At 37.6% G+C, this 14,263-nt stretch overlaps 1 protein-coding gene across 1 annotated transcript in view; it reads left to right on the top strand.

Moving 5' to 3' along the window:
- Nucleotides 1-2,677: 2,677 nt before the first annotated feature.
- Nucleotides 2,678-14,263, top strand: part of LOC104541174 (intersectin-1-like) — a gene marked incomplete at its 3' end in the record, with an annotated part of 28,125 nt that continues 16,539 nt past the window's right edge. The window contains exons 1-3 of the mRNA XM_010185156.1: nucleotides 2,678-2,739; nucleotides 7,742-7,834; nucleotides 9,483-9,546. Of these exons, the coding sequence (XP_010183458.1) occupies nucleotides 2,712-2,739; nucleotides 7,742-7,834; nucleotides 9,483-9,546 (185 nt within the window). The remainder of the gene's footprint in view (nucleotides 2,740-7,741; nucleotides 7,835-9,482; nucleotides 9,547-14,263) is intronic.

Raw genomic sequence — 14,263 nt, forward strand, 5'->3', positions numbered from 1 at the left:
TCTACCACTTCCTTGGGGAGGTTGTTCCAGTGATTGATTGTTCCCACTGTAAAAAATTTTTTATCTTGAGAAGAAACCTCTCCCAGTGCAACTTGCACCCGTTGCCCCTTGTCTTCTCCGTGTGGCTCCTTGTAAAGAGAGTCTCTGTCTTCCTTGTAGCTGCTCTTTAAGTATTGAACTACTGTGGTGAGGTCCCCTCTAAGCCCTCTCTTCACAAGGGGGAAAAGACCTAACTCCTTCAGTTTTTCCTCAAAGGGCAGGTTCCCCAGCTCTTTGATAGTTAAACAAAACACTACAAAGCCAGTACTGGAATGCTGAATGAATGAAATTCCTGATCTCTTCTAACCTTCACTTTCATATATAACAAACCCTGAAGTGTTGGAATTGGCTGTCCACAGTTGCAAGGTTTAACTCCTGCAGAATTAGGACCCTCGGTGTTACCTTGGGCATGTAAAATGAAGCCTCTGGTAATGGAAGTTGGGTGTTACGTTGACAATCAACAGCAAACTTAAATTACTCTCTGTTGGTCTTTCTTTCCCTCCATTCCTTCCTATTCTATGTCTGTCTGCAATCTATTATATTTTTGGTTTTCAGTCTCTCAAGTTTAAACATAGCTTTCTGCTCCTTTTCTCCATTATACCCATCACTATTTAATCTGCCTACTGCTAGTTCCTTTATTATTTTTTTTTTTCCTTCGAGAAGCTCTTTAGAATGGTTTTATGCTTTCTTTGGCATCCAGCACAGGACTAATCTTGAGACTTCCCACTCCCTCCTCTCCTTCTGATGTGTTCAAAGCAAAGGAGAAATAAACTACCAATTCCTTTGGAGTACGAGTAATCTGTGGAGGAGTATCTTCCCTTAAGTGGCTAAACACTTTCAATCCTTTTATACACTTTTCTGTCCCAGTATTTCCAATATTTACTTTTAGCTTGCAAAAAAACAGAAAGCCCCAAGCCAACAAAAGGAAACAAACACCACCACCACCCCCTCCCCAACCCACCCTCTGGTTCTCCTTTGTAAGTGTCTTGTCCTCTGGTTGTTGCCCCAAGTGCTTTTCCTGTCCTTCTGTGTACTCTGGGAAATTGAAGTAGGAAGAGAGGCTGTGCTATTATCTTTCTAACACTCGAGTGGAAAAACTGCCTGTGCTGGAAGATTCAGGAGTACAGATGTGGAAGCTCAGAGAGCTTCTCCCTGCCCCACTCCAGAGTTTCCTTGCAGTTCTAAAAAAAAGAAGCATAATAGAAGTATTGCGTGCAACAGAGTACAGTAAGAAAACATAAGCAAAGATTCAAGTGCTGATCTTCTAGCACTTGAGAAATGCTTTTTGAAAGAGCCATGCTACTAAGAAGGCTTATTCTGAAAACACTGTGTCAATATGCACATGATTTTAAACTTTTGAGACTATGCTTGCTGTGCATGAAATTGGTATCGGCTGTGTTACCTGGCATTTGGAGGAAGGTTTCTGAGTCATATACCATGCTTGGTTGCTCTGCCAAATTTTGAGGAAAAAAAATCAGTATTTTTTGCATGGCTCTCTAAACTACAACTGATGGGGAGAGTGGCTTACAAAAGTGCTGTGGGATTTTCTGCAGTGACATCTGTGGAGTGTATATATAGCAGGTTCCCAAGTTGGAAGCCAGAAGAGTATGTGGGAAGTGTGAAAGGGGGATGGGGAGGGGAGCAAACAAGAAATTCAGACAAAGGGAAATTGTTGATGCAAGTTAATGCCTCTTCTTAGTGATATTGATAAATTTCTGCTGCTGTTCAAGCAGTATAAATTATTCTCCTTCTGATTCTGTTTCCTTTTGCTTTTCTCCTGTTGCCTGGAAAACTTGAGTGGAATCTAGTAGGACAAGAGGCTGCTTTCTCATTGTTTTGTGGCTCTGTTGCTAGCTATTGTCCCCTTGGCTCAGGCCCTTCATGGCAGTCTTTGTGTGGAGTAAGAAAAATGTTTTGCCTTTTTTCTTTAAAGATCAAGTTTCTAGACTGTGTAGATCGCTTTGATTTAAAAAGCAAGCAGTGCTAACTTACGAGTATCGCCTATCAGCGAATGTATTTTTCCTTGCAATGTCACCTTTAGCACTTTTTTAGTTTGGATGTGCTTATTAAATTTGTGGGCCAGTTTGAGGGTAAAGCAGTCTTGAAATCTAGTTTCATTTTTGATGTACTTTGTTTAAAACAAAGGAACTCTAAGCAGGACAGTGGATTTCATGAATTTTTCTGTCAGGAATAAAAACCAGATCGCCGACTATGTTTTCAACAGTTGAAAATGGAGCCAGTTTTGCTCTTAAGTAGGAGCAGAGCTCTAACAACCTGGTAAAGAAATGCAGCCTTGAGCAGTGTCACTGAGATCTTGCCTGTTGTGGCTGACTTAACTGTTCTTTGCTACATCACTGATTAGTTATAAATGAAGATTGGTTTTGAGGACGCTCTTGAAACAGAACTGAAATGTAGCTGTTTGCTGGTATGAAAATGCACTCATGGATGTGTAGGGTAGTGCCAAAAATGAGACAGTTGTCTTGTAACAGTTCTTGCAGGTAGTATTTCTGTGATCCTAATTTTTTTGTTGCCCTTATTTTTGCTGCACTAATTGATTATGTGGTGGTACAGAAAAATACATTGAAAATGGATGGTACTGTAACTGTTCCATTATCTGTTGTTTGTTCTTTTCTTTTTCAGGCATCTATTAAGAAGCTAAAAGCGACAGAACCATGGCTCAGTTTCCAACACCTTTTGGGGGTAAGTTGTTTACAGCATATTCTGAACTTATTCTTACATGCAAGAATTCTGCATAAATGTGTTGCTTTCTGAATTTGTTCTGTGTGGATAGTGTTTATGGGTAGTGTATCTTTCTGAGATGATAGCTTATCTGATTTGTGATGTTTTTGCGGATCCATTAGAGAACACACACACAATTTTGCAGACATATCTCAGTGAAACAGAAGAGCTGCGCCGTATCCCTTTTTGTGCATTGATCCATTACAGTCCTACAGTTTGTAACTGTAGGGCAGACCCAGGTCACTCAGCCACTGGCAGTAGGGCATGGCCTCATTCTGCAGCTACCCAGTTTTATTTACCTGTCTTCAGCTTCCATACTCAGTCCTGCCTGCTTTTTTCATATTTTTTCCAGAGGAAATTCTAAAATGCTGTTTAAATGTTATAAATTCTCACTTTATAAGCACTAGTTGTGGCTCAGAAGTGGATATGCTTTTTCTTTGAGGATTCCTCGACATTTTCATTGCTAGAAAGTACAGCAGATACCTTTGGATACTGTCACTCCAGATTTCTTTTCCTTATTGTCCCATAGCCCATGTTTAAATTAGGACAAAGGTCCAGTGTTTTTTTTTTTCTTAGCTCTCCATTTATAACAGGGAAAGGTGTAGCAACTTCAGTCTTTTTGAAATATCCAGGGAGGGCCCTGGTAGTGCAATAGAGACATTACTTTTTGCTATTCATATTAAATGCATTTTGGAGCCCATCTTTGCAATCGATCTGAAGAAAGATTACAAAGCTAAATTTCAATGCTGAGAACCGGTAACCAGCTTGGTTCCACTTAGATGTTGCATCTGTTAAGGGCTTTTCTCTGGAGATGCAGATTTGTGTGTATATGTATGCTTGCCTATACATATATATACATAAATATGCATACACACAAAAAAAGTGGGTGCATGTATATGTATATAAATATATATGAAAGTGTAGTTACTGGGATTGGATATAGCTAGGAACTAGATTTGTATTTAGTGTTAGTGTGTCAGTGGGAGGCTTCAGGAAGAATGCATGTTTTTCAGAATGTGTTGTTAAAGAAACCCAGTTCTTGTTAAACACAACTGGTTGGATGCAAACTCTGCCAGTCTGGGAAAGTCCGTGAAGCACAACAGAAGCAGCATCTCTTCGCATAGGGTAGCTAGAAGAAACATGTAACTGGAAGATGTCGTTCATTGCCTCAGTTATCTTCAAGTCCAGCCTCTGGAATTAAATCTTGTTTAGTGCCAGAGTTTCTCAGTTTGGGTGTGAAACTGACTGCCAAAAGCTTTGATCAAATAAGCTCACTGGACAGTTTCATGTAGGATATCTTTTCAGGTCATACAATAAGTTGTGAATAACTTAATTTCACCATAATTTTCAAAATCTAGGAGAAATCACGATGTGAATGAAACCTGCTTGTTCAAACTCAAGTATTTCCTTTTGTTTAGTTAGGGCTATTCTTTGCACCCATATTTGAACATGTACATACATTCTTAATGGAAAAATTGGCTTTAAAGCATTCTCCTCTGCTATCTTCAGGGAGTTCTCATTGCATTACAGATGGATAGCAGCTTTCTTTTTTCAACTTTATATATAACCATTTGATCTTGCATATGTTGCCCAGGATCCTGTTAACTCTGGTACGTGGCTTTAGGAAGGATGGAATCCACTGTTTTTTTTTCTCAAACAATTTTGCTCATTTGACTACTCTACGATGAGGAAGTTGAAATGAGCATGCGGCTAAGGTTGTTTCTGGAGTGTCTTTAATTTGTAATGTGGCGTGAGAGAAGTTTGCTATGATATTCACACTTAAACCAAGTCTACCTAGTAGCACCATACCTCCTCTCAGAAGAATGACAGCAAAAATCTATGATTGTTGTAAAAGGCAACAAATGGTGTAAATAAAACTCCAATCTTTATGGGGAAATTTATCATCCTTTCAAGAATCCTTTCTGTCACCTGTAGTCGCCAAACAAGCTGCACAATAGATTATTTGTGCAGTCTCCAGCCTGGGAGAGCCCTCACTCCGAATGTGCAGTATCTGGTATCCCTCTGCTTGTGAATACCAATAATGAGTTGGGTTTTTTTTGTTAATATCACTTCCTCTTTTAAAGAATCAAGTCAGCTTGGGAAATGGGTATGGAAATAGCACAGCACCCACTATTTAGATTTGAGGTGACTCTTTAACATTCCAGAACACTGCTCATTTTAAGGATGACTAAAGAAAAATGGGCACAGTAGGATTTTTATAATTTTGGGGAAGAAGGTGGTTTGCTTGACCTTCTGTCAAATTGTGGAGGAGAAGAAAATGCCCATTTCATATGTGAGAGCCAGCCCACTGCTTTGCTTTTGCAGATGAGGTGATTGCTAAGCTATATAAAAGAAAAGATGGTTAGAAGGCTTGCTGCTCCATGTAAGAATAGCTTGCGTATGAGTCAATTTTGTTGTTTGATGACTGCTTCCTTTGTATCCAAACATGTTGAAAAGCCCCACAGTCTCTGGTTTAGGATCCAGGATCTGAAGCCATGACTGATGTCTTGGTGTTGGGTAAGATCCTGCGTCATGCCCTCCCATTATTGTTTCCTCAGATAACAAAAGATGGAAACAAAGCAATGCCCCAGATGCCATTTGTTTTTCTCTGACAGAATAGACTGCTAAGTTTGCTTGGTTTAACATTGGCTCTTTTGATGTTCATATCCAACAAAGGAGATCTGCTGTTCCAATACCAACCCAACCTCCATCTGGAAGAGTAAATATTGACAATCATTTATTCTAGTTACAGGGACACCAGAGAAGAAGTCAACAAATTTTGTTTTAAAATACTTAATAGAATACACTTTTAGTTACCTCATGCCATGAGTAAACACCAGCCTTGGAGGCATCTGAAAGATGAGGTGCTTAGAGACAAGGTTTAGTAGTGGACAGGTTATGGTTGGACTCGATCTTAAAGGTCTTTTCCAACTAAATGATTCTATGATAAGAAGAACTGGATGGATTTTTGTTGTTGTGTTTTTTGGGGTTTGGTGATTTTTTTTTTGTTGGATTGGGGTTTCTTTTGGTATTGAAGTCATGCATACCTCAAATTGAGAGAAAGCAAGCTATCAAATCATTGCAGATTTCATGTTGTGTTTATTGTTTTGTTTTTTTCCTCTGCGCAACTTATTCAAGAAATTCTTCCTCTTTGTGTAAGCTACCACATCCAGCCTTAGGATCTTAGGCTGGAGTAGTCATGTTCCCAATACAGGGAGATGTTTGTCTGCTTCTAGTTGGCATAGGCTGGTTGATCTACTCTGCATATTGGTCATAAAGTCGTAACACCATTCCTTTCCTCCTGTCAGAAGTTCATGAGAAGATGGGAGAGATAATTGCTTACATGAGCAATTACAAGCACACACATACAAAGATGTGTTTTGGGATGTTCATATCCAAAGAAGAGCCCTGTTTCATCCCCAAAGGGAGCACAGCTATGAAGTGTGTTTATAGCACCTCTGTGAGCTTAAGCACTAGAATCCTGGGATTTTTAGACTAATCTTATAACGTCCTTTCTTTGAATTAGGTATTATTAGCTTGCCTGCTTCTAAAAATACATAGGTTACCTGAAACGGAGATGATTTTTTTTTTTACCAAGAATGTAGCTTTTCTTTCATTTATGAAATTTACCGTTTAAAGGAATGTTTTTCTTCCCCTTGTCCATTTCCTTTTCTCCTCAAAGTACATTTTGCCAAATGAAAGCAGATTTTAAAAAGAAGAAAGTCAGAAGGCAGGAAATTCTCATGTTCTCCATAACTGCTGAGTCAGATTCTGCCTCAGCCTGCAAGCAGTTTGAAGTACTTGCTGTAAATATTTGTGGACCTTATTACCCGAAATTTAATCTCTGAGAATTTAGTGCTGAGACAGAGTGAATGCTGGATCTCCTTTGTATTTTTCTGCAAGTCTACATTTTATCTTTTAATATCAATTCAGTAAAACAGCGATTCCCAGTAACTTAGAGGCCTTCATATCATTACATTCCTATACAGTAGGAGTTAAAACAAGGTGTACCAGTGCAATGTACTTCTACAGCTGTTGAAATCATGTTTTTTACTCACTAGAAATTGTTGAGACAAACCTGAAACACAATGTTAGAGAGTTCATTGGAGGTCTCAAGTGGAAGTTGAGATGTGTTTGCTCTGAGTACAAATAATCTGAAGGATCAAAGTGAAATTTCTGCAAGAGGAGAGAGAGGAAAGGGACTGCTACGAAAATGGAGGTAGAACTGGAGAAGGCGTTGTAGATGCATGGCACTGTAGAAGGGTAGTAAATTGCAACATAAACTAAATGTTTACCTCCAATTTATGAGTGTGGTGTGAAGAATCTGGTCTCTGTAACATTCAGATTTCTCATTCTCTGAATGATGAGCACGCTTTCCTGTACGACTGTTGCCCATGAAAGATGTTTACTGTCTGGTTGAGTCGCACTTTTCAAAGACAAATAAGGAGAGTTCTTCTTATAATAGCACAAGCCTACATAGTACACAACTGGTTATTTCAGGTACCTTTACAGTTAAAAGAACTTGCATTTTGGCTGTATGTGCCCTGAGAGGCAAATGATCTCCCACCCCCTAAATATCTAGTGTTATGAACTTCCTGCGTTATATATTCTGCTATGCTGATACTGGTTTTTAGTAGCCCATTTGTAAGTTTGATTGCACTTTGAGTAGCCTGATTGTAACTTTAATTTTCGTGTGAGTTAGAGAAGTGAATCAGTGCTCAGCAGTCATCTTAATTTGGTAGCACTTAGTTATGGTAAGTTCTTAAGTCCTAACTGGCTGTTAAAGGATTCATGGAGCTTTCAACTACAGACTTTGGATGAACGGCTTCTGTGTGTATCTTGTTTTCAGAGGTCCAGTGTGACCTGGACCAGTGTGATATGATATAATTAGTCTCAGAAATAAAAATACTGTAGTCTTCAGATAATGTTTCTTAATTTTATTTCTCTGTCTCTTTTGAACTAGGCAACCTGGATATCTGGGCTATTACTGTGGAGGAGAGAGCTAAACATGATCAACAGTTCCATAGCCTGAAACCAATATCTGGATTTATCACTGGTAATGAGATAGTTTTCACTTCTAATTTAATTTAACGTAATCTTAACTAACAGGCCTAAATATGTGCAGAGTTGCCTGGGAGACATTTGGGCATAAGAATTTAAAAATTGAACAGATCTTACTCATTTTATATCCCATTTTTCATATTCATGGCCACATCAGCCCTATATTTTCTGTTCTTTTTCTGATATTTACCAGCTATATACCAGGTTTATACCACTTGATTTTTCTGTAAGTAGGAATAAAATTATTTATAACTGTGACTCTATAAAGCAGTTCTGTGTAGAGGCAGCTGATACTTACAAACTGTAGAGTTAGAATTCAGGTGATGCTTTTAATATGCACAGTGACTTGACTCACTGGGCTGAGTCTGACTGAAATGGAGTTAATTTTCTTCATAAGATCCTGTATGGTGCTGTGTTTTCAGTTTGTCACTAAAGCACTGTTGATAACACATCAGCATTTTGTCTGTGGCTGAACAGTGCTTGCAAAGCCTTAAGACTTCCACTATTTCTCACTCTTTACTCCCTCAGCCAGTAGCAAGAGTCTGTTTAAATAAAGATGTATCAATTTAACTGGAATCTGTTTGAGAAACTGATTGTTTAAACTAGTGATCAGTGTGGTTGACCTCTTTAAAAAATCTGAATGGCAAAATTGATTTAAGTTGTGGGAAGGAAGACTGCAAGTAAATGAATTGCACTGATCCTACTAAATTTTCATAGAACACCACTAATTTGCTTTGGTGTTAAAGGCAATAGGATGCCTACTGTGTGTTAGTTTTTGTTGCGTTGAATTTTCTTTAGTGCTGTCTAAACTCTGATGCTCAACTGAAGTGAAGGATATAGAAGTGTTTTACCTTTCTTACTGTCTGATCCATTAAGAGGATTTCCAGAGTGTGAAATCAGCATTGGATTTTCAGCAGAGTCTCATCACAGCTGTACATGCCTCCAAGTATACAATTTGGTTGTTTTTGTTGCATGGCAGATGTGGTACAAAATACTACTGTTTTTTATTGACCACCTTTAATATTTAGTTTTATTTCTAGTCTGTTTACATTGTCTGTTTAACATTGCTGTACAGTCCGCAACGTTTTCAAGTGCCTAATCCTTTTGTAATTGTTTTGCTATCCTTACTTCTAATTGACAGTTGGAAAATGGCTTTGAATTATACCATTGCTTTCTTTAATTTGCTTATCAGGTTCATATTAGGGTAAAGAGCACTTTATTTAGTTTGCGGTAGCTGACTGGCATTGTACTTCCAAAAAAAAATTTAAGAGTTTAGATTGATGCCAGCTTTCTCTGGAAGAAAAAAAATTCTTGTTCTCACAAGGCATGTGATCCCTGCAAAGAGAGCCATTGAAACAGACTGGAGACTGTGAACCATCAGCTTCCCATTGCCCTAAATGTTTATGGTCACTTGCCTTCACGTGGTGCTGAGTGTTGCAGACTTTAACAGTGTGTGCTTGTTGGAAATACCTGGTAGGTTTGCAAGTGACGAAATAAGTTTAAATCTCATACTCTGTTATGTATGGGTATCATTAAGTATTTATGATTTTACTGTTGCTTCTGGTTTAGATATTTTTTACTTATGATTTCCTCTTACAAGTATTTTTAGCATTTTCTGAAATGATGTCCTATTTATTTTATAGGTGATCAAGCTAGAAACTTTTTTTTTCAATCTGGGTTACCTCAACCGGTATTAGCACAGATATGGTGAGTATATGGGAGGGGTGGGAGAATTGCAGTTAGATTGCAGAGTGAAGTTTACTGATACAGACTTGGACAGTATCTGTGTTTCACAGCGTGGTTCGCAGGGTGGGGTTTAAAATCGCCGACTCTAGTTCAGTGTGCTTTCTGAAGGTCTGCAAGGCAAATATGCTTTGTAGTATGTTTTAGCTGAGTTTTGAAGCTACTAGTTCTGTTATCGGAAGTAGCCATCCTTCTACAAATGGCATTTTTTAAGTTGGTGCTTTGCAGTCTTCATTTCAAACTACTAAATGCTGTCAACTTTATTAAAACTATGCTAATACAATCGCTAAGTGCAGTAATTAGTATTAAAAATCTTCTAATGGGAGAGCCTAGGCAAGACTTGCAAAATTTGTTACAAAAATTAAGACTGGCATAGACTACTTCCGTTGTAGTTGGAGATACAGCTTGAAATCTTGAAATTTTTACTATTCTGTGGTATATTTTAGACAGAGAAATGTCTTCATTGCTGTATATAAAAACATGTCACAAACATTTCTACAGGCTACCGGTTTCTTCATGCAGGATTGCAATTGTGTCTGCTCTAAATTATATGACCCTGCCAGATATGGGCATGCTAACTTGCATAGTTCATTCATAATTTATATCAATTATATTACTACTAAAATTTTGTTTGGTGCTAGACAGAGTGAAATAGCATTGGTTTTCATTCTAGATTGGGAAAAGCAGGAGAAGGACGAATAACTTTCAACAAATCAGTTAACTTTTCCTTGGTTGTTAACTGTTTGAAAGAGAGAGTAGTTTATTGCAGTTATAAAAGCTTTTTGTTGTGGTAAGGACTTCTAAAGGCAAAATCTTGCTCTGACTGGAGAAAGAAAATAATTATTTTCTTCCAAGAAAAACAATAGCTTTGGAAATATGCATGCATAAAAGAGGAGCTGGATTTACTTGGCTTTTAAATAAACAGCTTACTTCCTTTTCAAATTATCTTCATCTTACAAATACCAAATTTGGTCTGGTTATCTTATTTGCTGAAGCTTCAGTGAAAGTTGAAATGTCCCTTTAGAACTTCTCTTGCCTCTAAATTGAACAAGAGAAGAAGTTTTGTCTTAAACAAGACATCCTTTCTCCAAAGATGCTCCTTAGGCATTAGCTTTAAGTAAGTGTTAACAAAACTAAACAGTTGTAAATAGTCGAGTAAAAATCTCTTCCTTTCTGATACATTCAGTTTTTCAGCCTCTTGAGAGGGAGAGAATGATTCTACTGGTTCTGTAGTTGTCATAGAGACAAGACCTGAACTTGCACATTTTTTTAAACAAAGGTGAACTAAAACTTACTCATGCTACTTTATAATCACAAAAAAGCATGCAGACATCCATTTCTCACTGTCTCTCCTTTTTCTCAGTCATCTCTGAATTGAGAAGTAAATATTGAAGTAAAAATCTAGATCACTCATATATATTCCCAGTTGGAATTGCAATAATCAAGTAGGAGAAGAGTCACATAGTCGTAGTAAGACCCCTTAAAAAGAAAGGAAAAGAAATTTTTAAAGAGGAAGGAAAACACCCTTCTTTTCCCACAACTCGAAGGATTTAGCTCTTTTGATCTATCAGTGAATGTTTGTTTGTAACCTACCACAGATGCTGCTGTCCCACAGAAACAATAGAAGTGAGGCTGTTCAGTGGCAATGTGTCCTTTGGAACTTCCAAAGGACATCACAGTATTCTCAAGGCTGCATTCAAAAATGGGAATCATTGTTTGTCTTAGCTCCTAGGGGTAAGATCTTGAAGTGGCAAACTTGCTTTGTGGGTTAATAGCAATATTCTGATGTTGTCTGTCTAAACCTCTATTAACATCGATGTAGATCTGTGGGTACTTTAATAAAGGGGATAATTCTGGAGTTATAAGCCCAGAAACTCTGTGAGAGATGAGAGCTGCATAAAATTTCTTTTATCTCAGTATTATTTATTTCTTGAATAGACGGATTATTTTATTTTTAGATAGCATTTGATTATTAGAGGGAGAGAAGGGGAGGTATGACAGTCTTTAAGGAAGGAAAATTGTTGTTCTGAGTTAGAGCAGCTTGTAATACTCTTCAAAAGAGTTTTCTGATCCTAGAAATATGGAAGTTATGTATGTTGTATTTAGGAAGTGTTTTCTGATTCTTAATGAATTACTTATTTTAAATACAGTCGATCATATCTGCAAGATAGAAGCCTAGCATTTGTACCATAAAGGATTACCTACAGCTGACTTACATTTTAATTAAAATTGAATTGCCAGTTTTGTATTGGGAAAAAGATAATTTTCACTAGAACTTCAAGAAATATCAGTTAGCTCAAGTACCAGTTCAGTGTCTTTGGCCTCAAGAGCTGCTTTGAGAATATTCTGCAGTTGGTGTATTTGTTTTCGAAGATGAGATTCTAAGGAGATTATCTTATTTTAATTTCTGCTATCAATCAAAGCTTCCCTGGAATTTATGTTCCTTAAAAATAGTAGCTCCATGGTTTTTAGCATTGAGAATTCCTGTGTCCCTTCTGCTCATGATTCATTTAAGGAAATAGAAGCCTTTGGGACCTCAGGGGAGCAAATGAATGAAATTATTATGGTCTGTCATGACAACTTCTTTACTCTTCTACCCTTTACAAGCTTTGGAGTCTTCCAAGCTGGTAATCTATTAAGAAGCCTCTAAGTAAGCTTTGAATTGAGACTTCAGTGTCTTGGAAGATAACAGTTTTTAAGGAGGTAATAATCTGACTTTCTTCTAAAGCCGTTATGAGTGATGGCCTCAAACTGCATCTTCTGTGTAGCCTGTCTCTCTGGAATTAAATGAGAACTAAAATAATCAATGCCATCTGTTTTTCACAAATTTGAGTTACTTTTTTTTTTGATAGACTAAAGCCATTGGTTCACTTACCTATTTCTTACATATGTTTCTCTCACAACCTTCTTAAATTTGTGTCCAAGTGTGGGAGTGAAAGGTTATGGGTAGCAATTCTGTGAGTTGTAACTCTTACTATACATGCATTGACTAAGTGAATGACACTAAAGACCTAATTTCCTCCATTATGGATGAGGTTTATAGTGCAGTATGGGATTGTATAGCCTAATATAGGAATGTAAAGCAAAATAAATCTGGATTTTTTTGAACTGCAAGGAGCTTTCCTTTCGTCACTTTGTGCTATTTTCATGGAAAGAGATATTTTGTAGGCTAATCGTAAGCATATCTGATGAAAAGAACTGTGCAAGCTCTGTTTCTGCACCTCATAAATGCAAAAATCAGTTGTCTTTGCTTTCTGCAGAGAAGAGGAGAGAAATGAGGATGGAAAAATTTGTAAAAGGGAAAGAATTTTGTCAGCACCTGAAACTTAGCATTGTGATGAAGCCCACTGCAGCTATTCTCATTAGGAAACCCCTGTTATAAACACAGGCCTGTTCTATAAAATATGATCAATATTTAGTCAATGTTTAATCCATTTACTGCTCTGCACTGGTTCCGGCCAGACCTTAAATGAAACAAATTTAAGGATGCTACATTCTTCCAAATTTCATTAGAAGCAGAACGGTGAAATAAGGTAGTGTTTACTGTCAGTCACTCACTGCATTTAAGATGATGATTATTCAAAAGTAGCTCTGTAATCTAACAGCGTGACACTAAGTTCAGTAATTAGAAATAGAAATTTGTCCTATTTTTGTGCTAAAGATCTTGTCAGACAAAAGCTGTTTTTTGTTAGCATGCTCTAAAAATGTGTACAAATTCTGTAGTGTGTACATAATTTTTCTCATTGAAATGTGTGCTGTTAATTTAAATAGCAAAGCCATTGGTGTAGAGTAAATGAGTTGAACAGAAGGTCAGATGGTGAATTAAAAGATACTGATGTTTATGTGACTAGGAGTTCAATTAAAGCAATGAGACTGGTGCACATCAGAGTTTCTTATGACTGGACAATTAATGTTTTCTCATGTAGAATGCACAGACTGACTGTATTCTAGCAGTGCACTCTGCAAGTAGTGCCTGGACAATCAGGGTTGCCTACAGTGGGATATTTATTCTTACTGCATTTCCATGGCCGTGCATGTGGCAGGTTGAGGGACTCTGCCTGTGCTTTAGTAATGGAAAGGATTAAATTTTATATTTTATTTCATAATAAATTTGTATAATATATAAATTTTATTTTTATTTGCAGGTGTAGAAGCCACTTAGGTTGAACAAATAAGGCTATTATAAATACTTGTGTAATTACTCTGCTTAAATGCAAAGGTGTAAGGAACATGATGACTATTTATTTGAGCTGTTGGGGTCAGTTGGTCACTATGGAGCTGACTGACCTCTTTGTATGTTGAGGAGCAAGGCAGCTTTGGGAGGACCACTGACTGTTTGGAGTGCATTCAAAAATCTGGTAGATGAGGTTTAGCCAGATCAGTTTCTCTCGCTTTGTTCCTGCGCACATCCGCAGCTCGGTAGCTGTATAAGCCTGGTTTTTACTGCCCATCCCACTGGGCATCAGACAGAAGAGTGGCTGGGCAAGCGTTGGACTAAATTTTCATTAAAAACCCATTTTCACGCATTCTCCTTGTTGAATATTTTGAGTTTTCTGTAGTTGCCTTCAAAAAGGTGTGGTGTCTGCTCGTAAGCTTCAATTAAGTTAAGCTAATTATCTGCTCCTGGTTTCCGTTGTTCTTAATACTCTGTAATTTTCTAACGAAGCTTTCTTACCCTCGG

Source organism: Mesitornis unicolor, unplaced genomic scaffold (genome assembly GCF_000695765.1).
Source record: "Mesitornis unicolor isolate BGI_N332 unplaced genomic scaffold, ASM69576v1 scaffold21075, whole genome shotgun sequence".
NCBI classification, from domain to species: Eukaryota; Metazoa; Chordata; class Aves; order Mesitornithiformes; family Mesitornithidae; genus Mesitornis; species Mesitornis unicolor.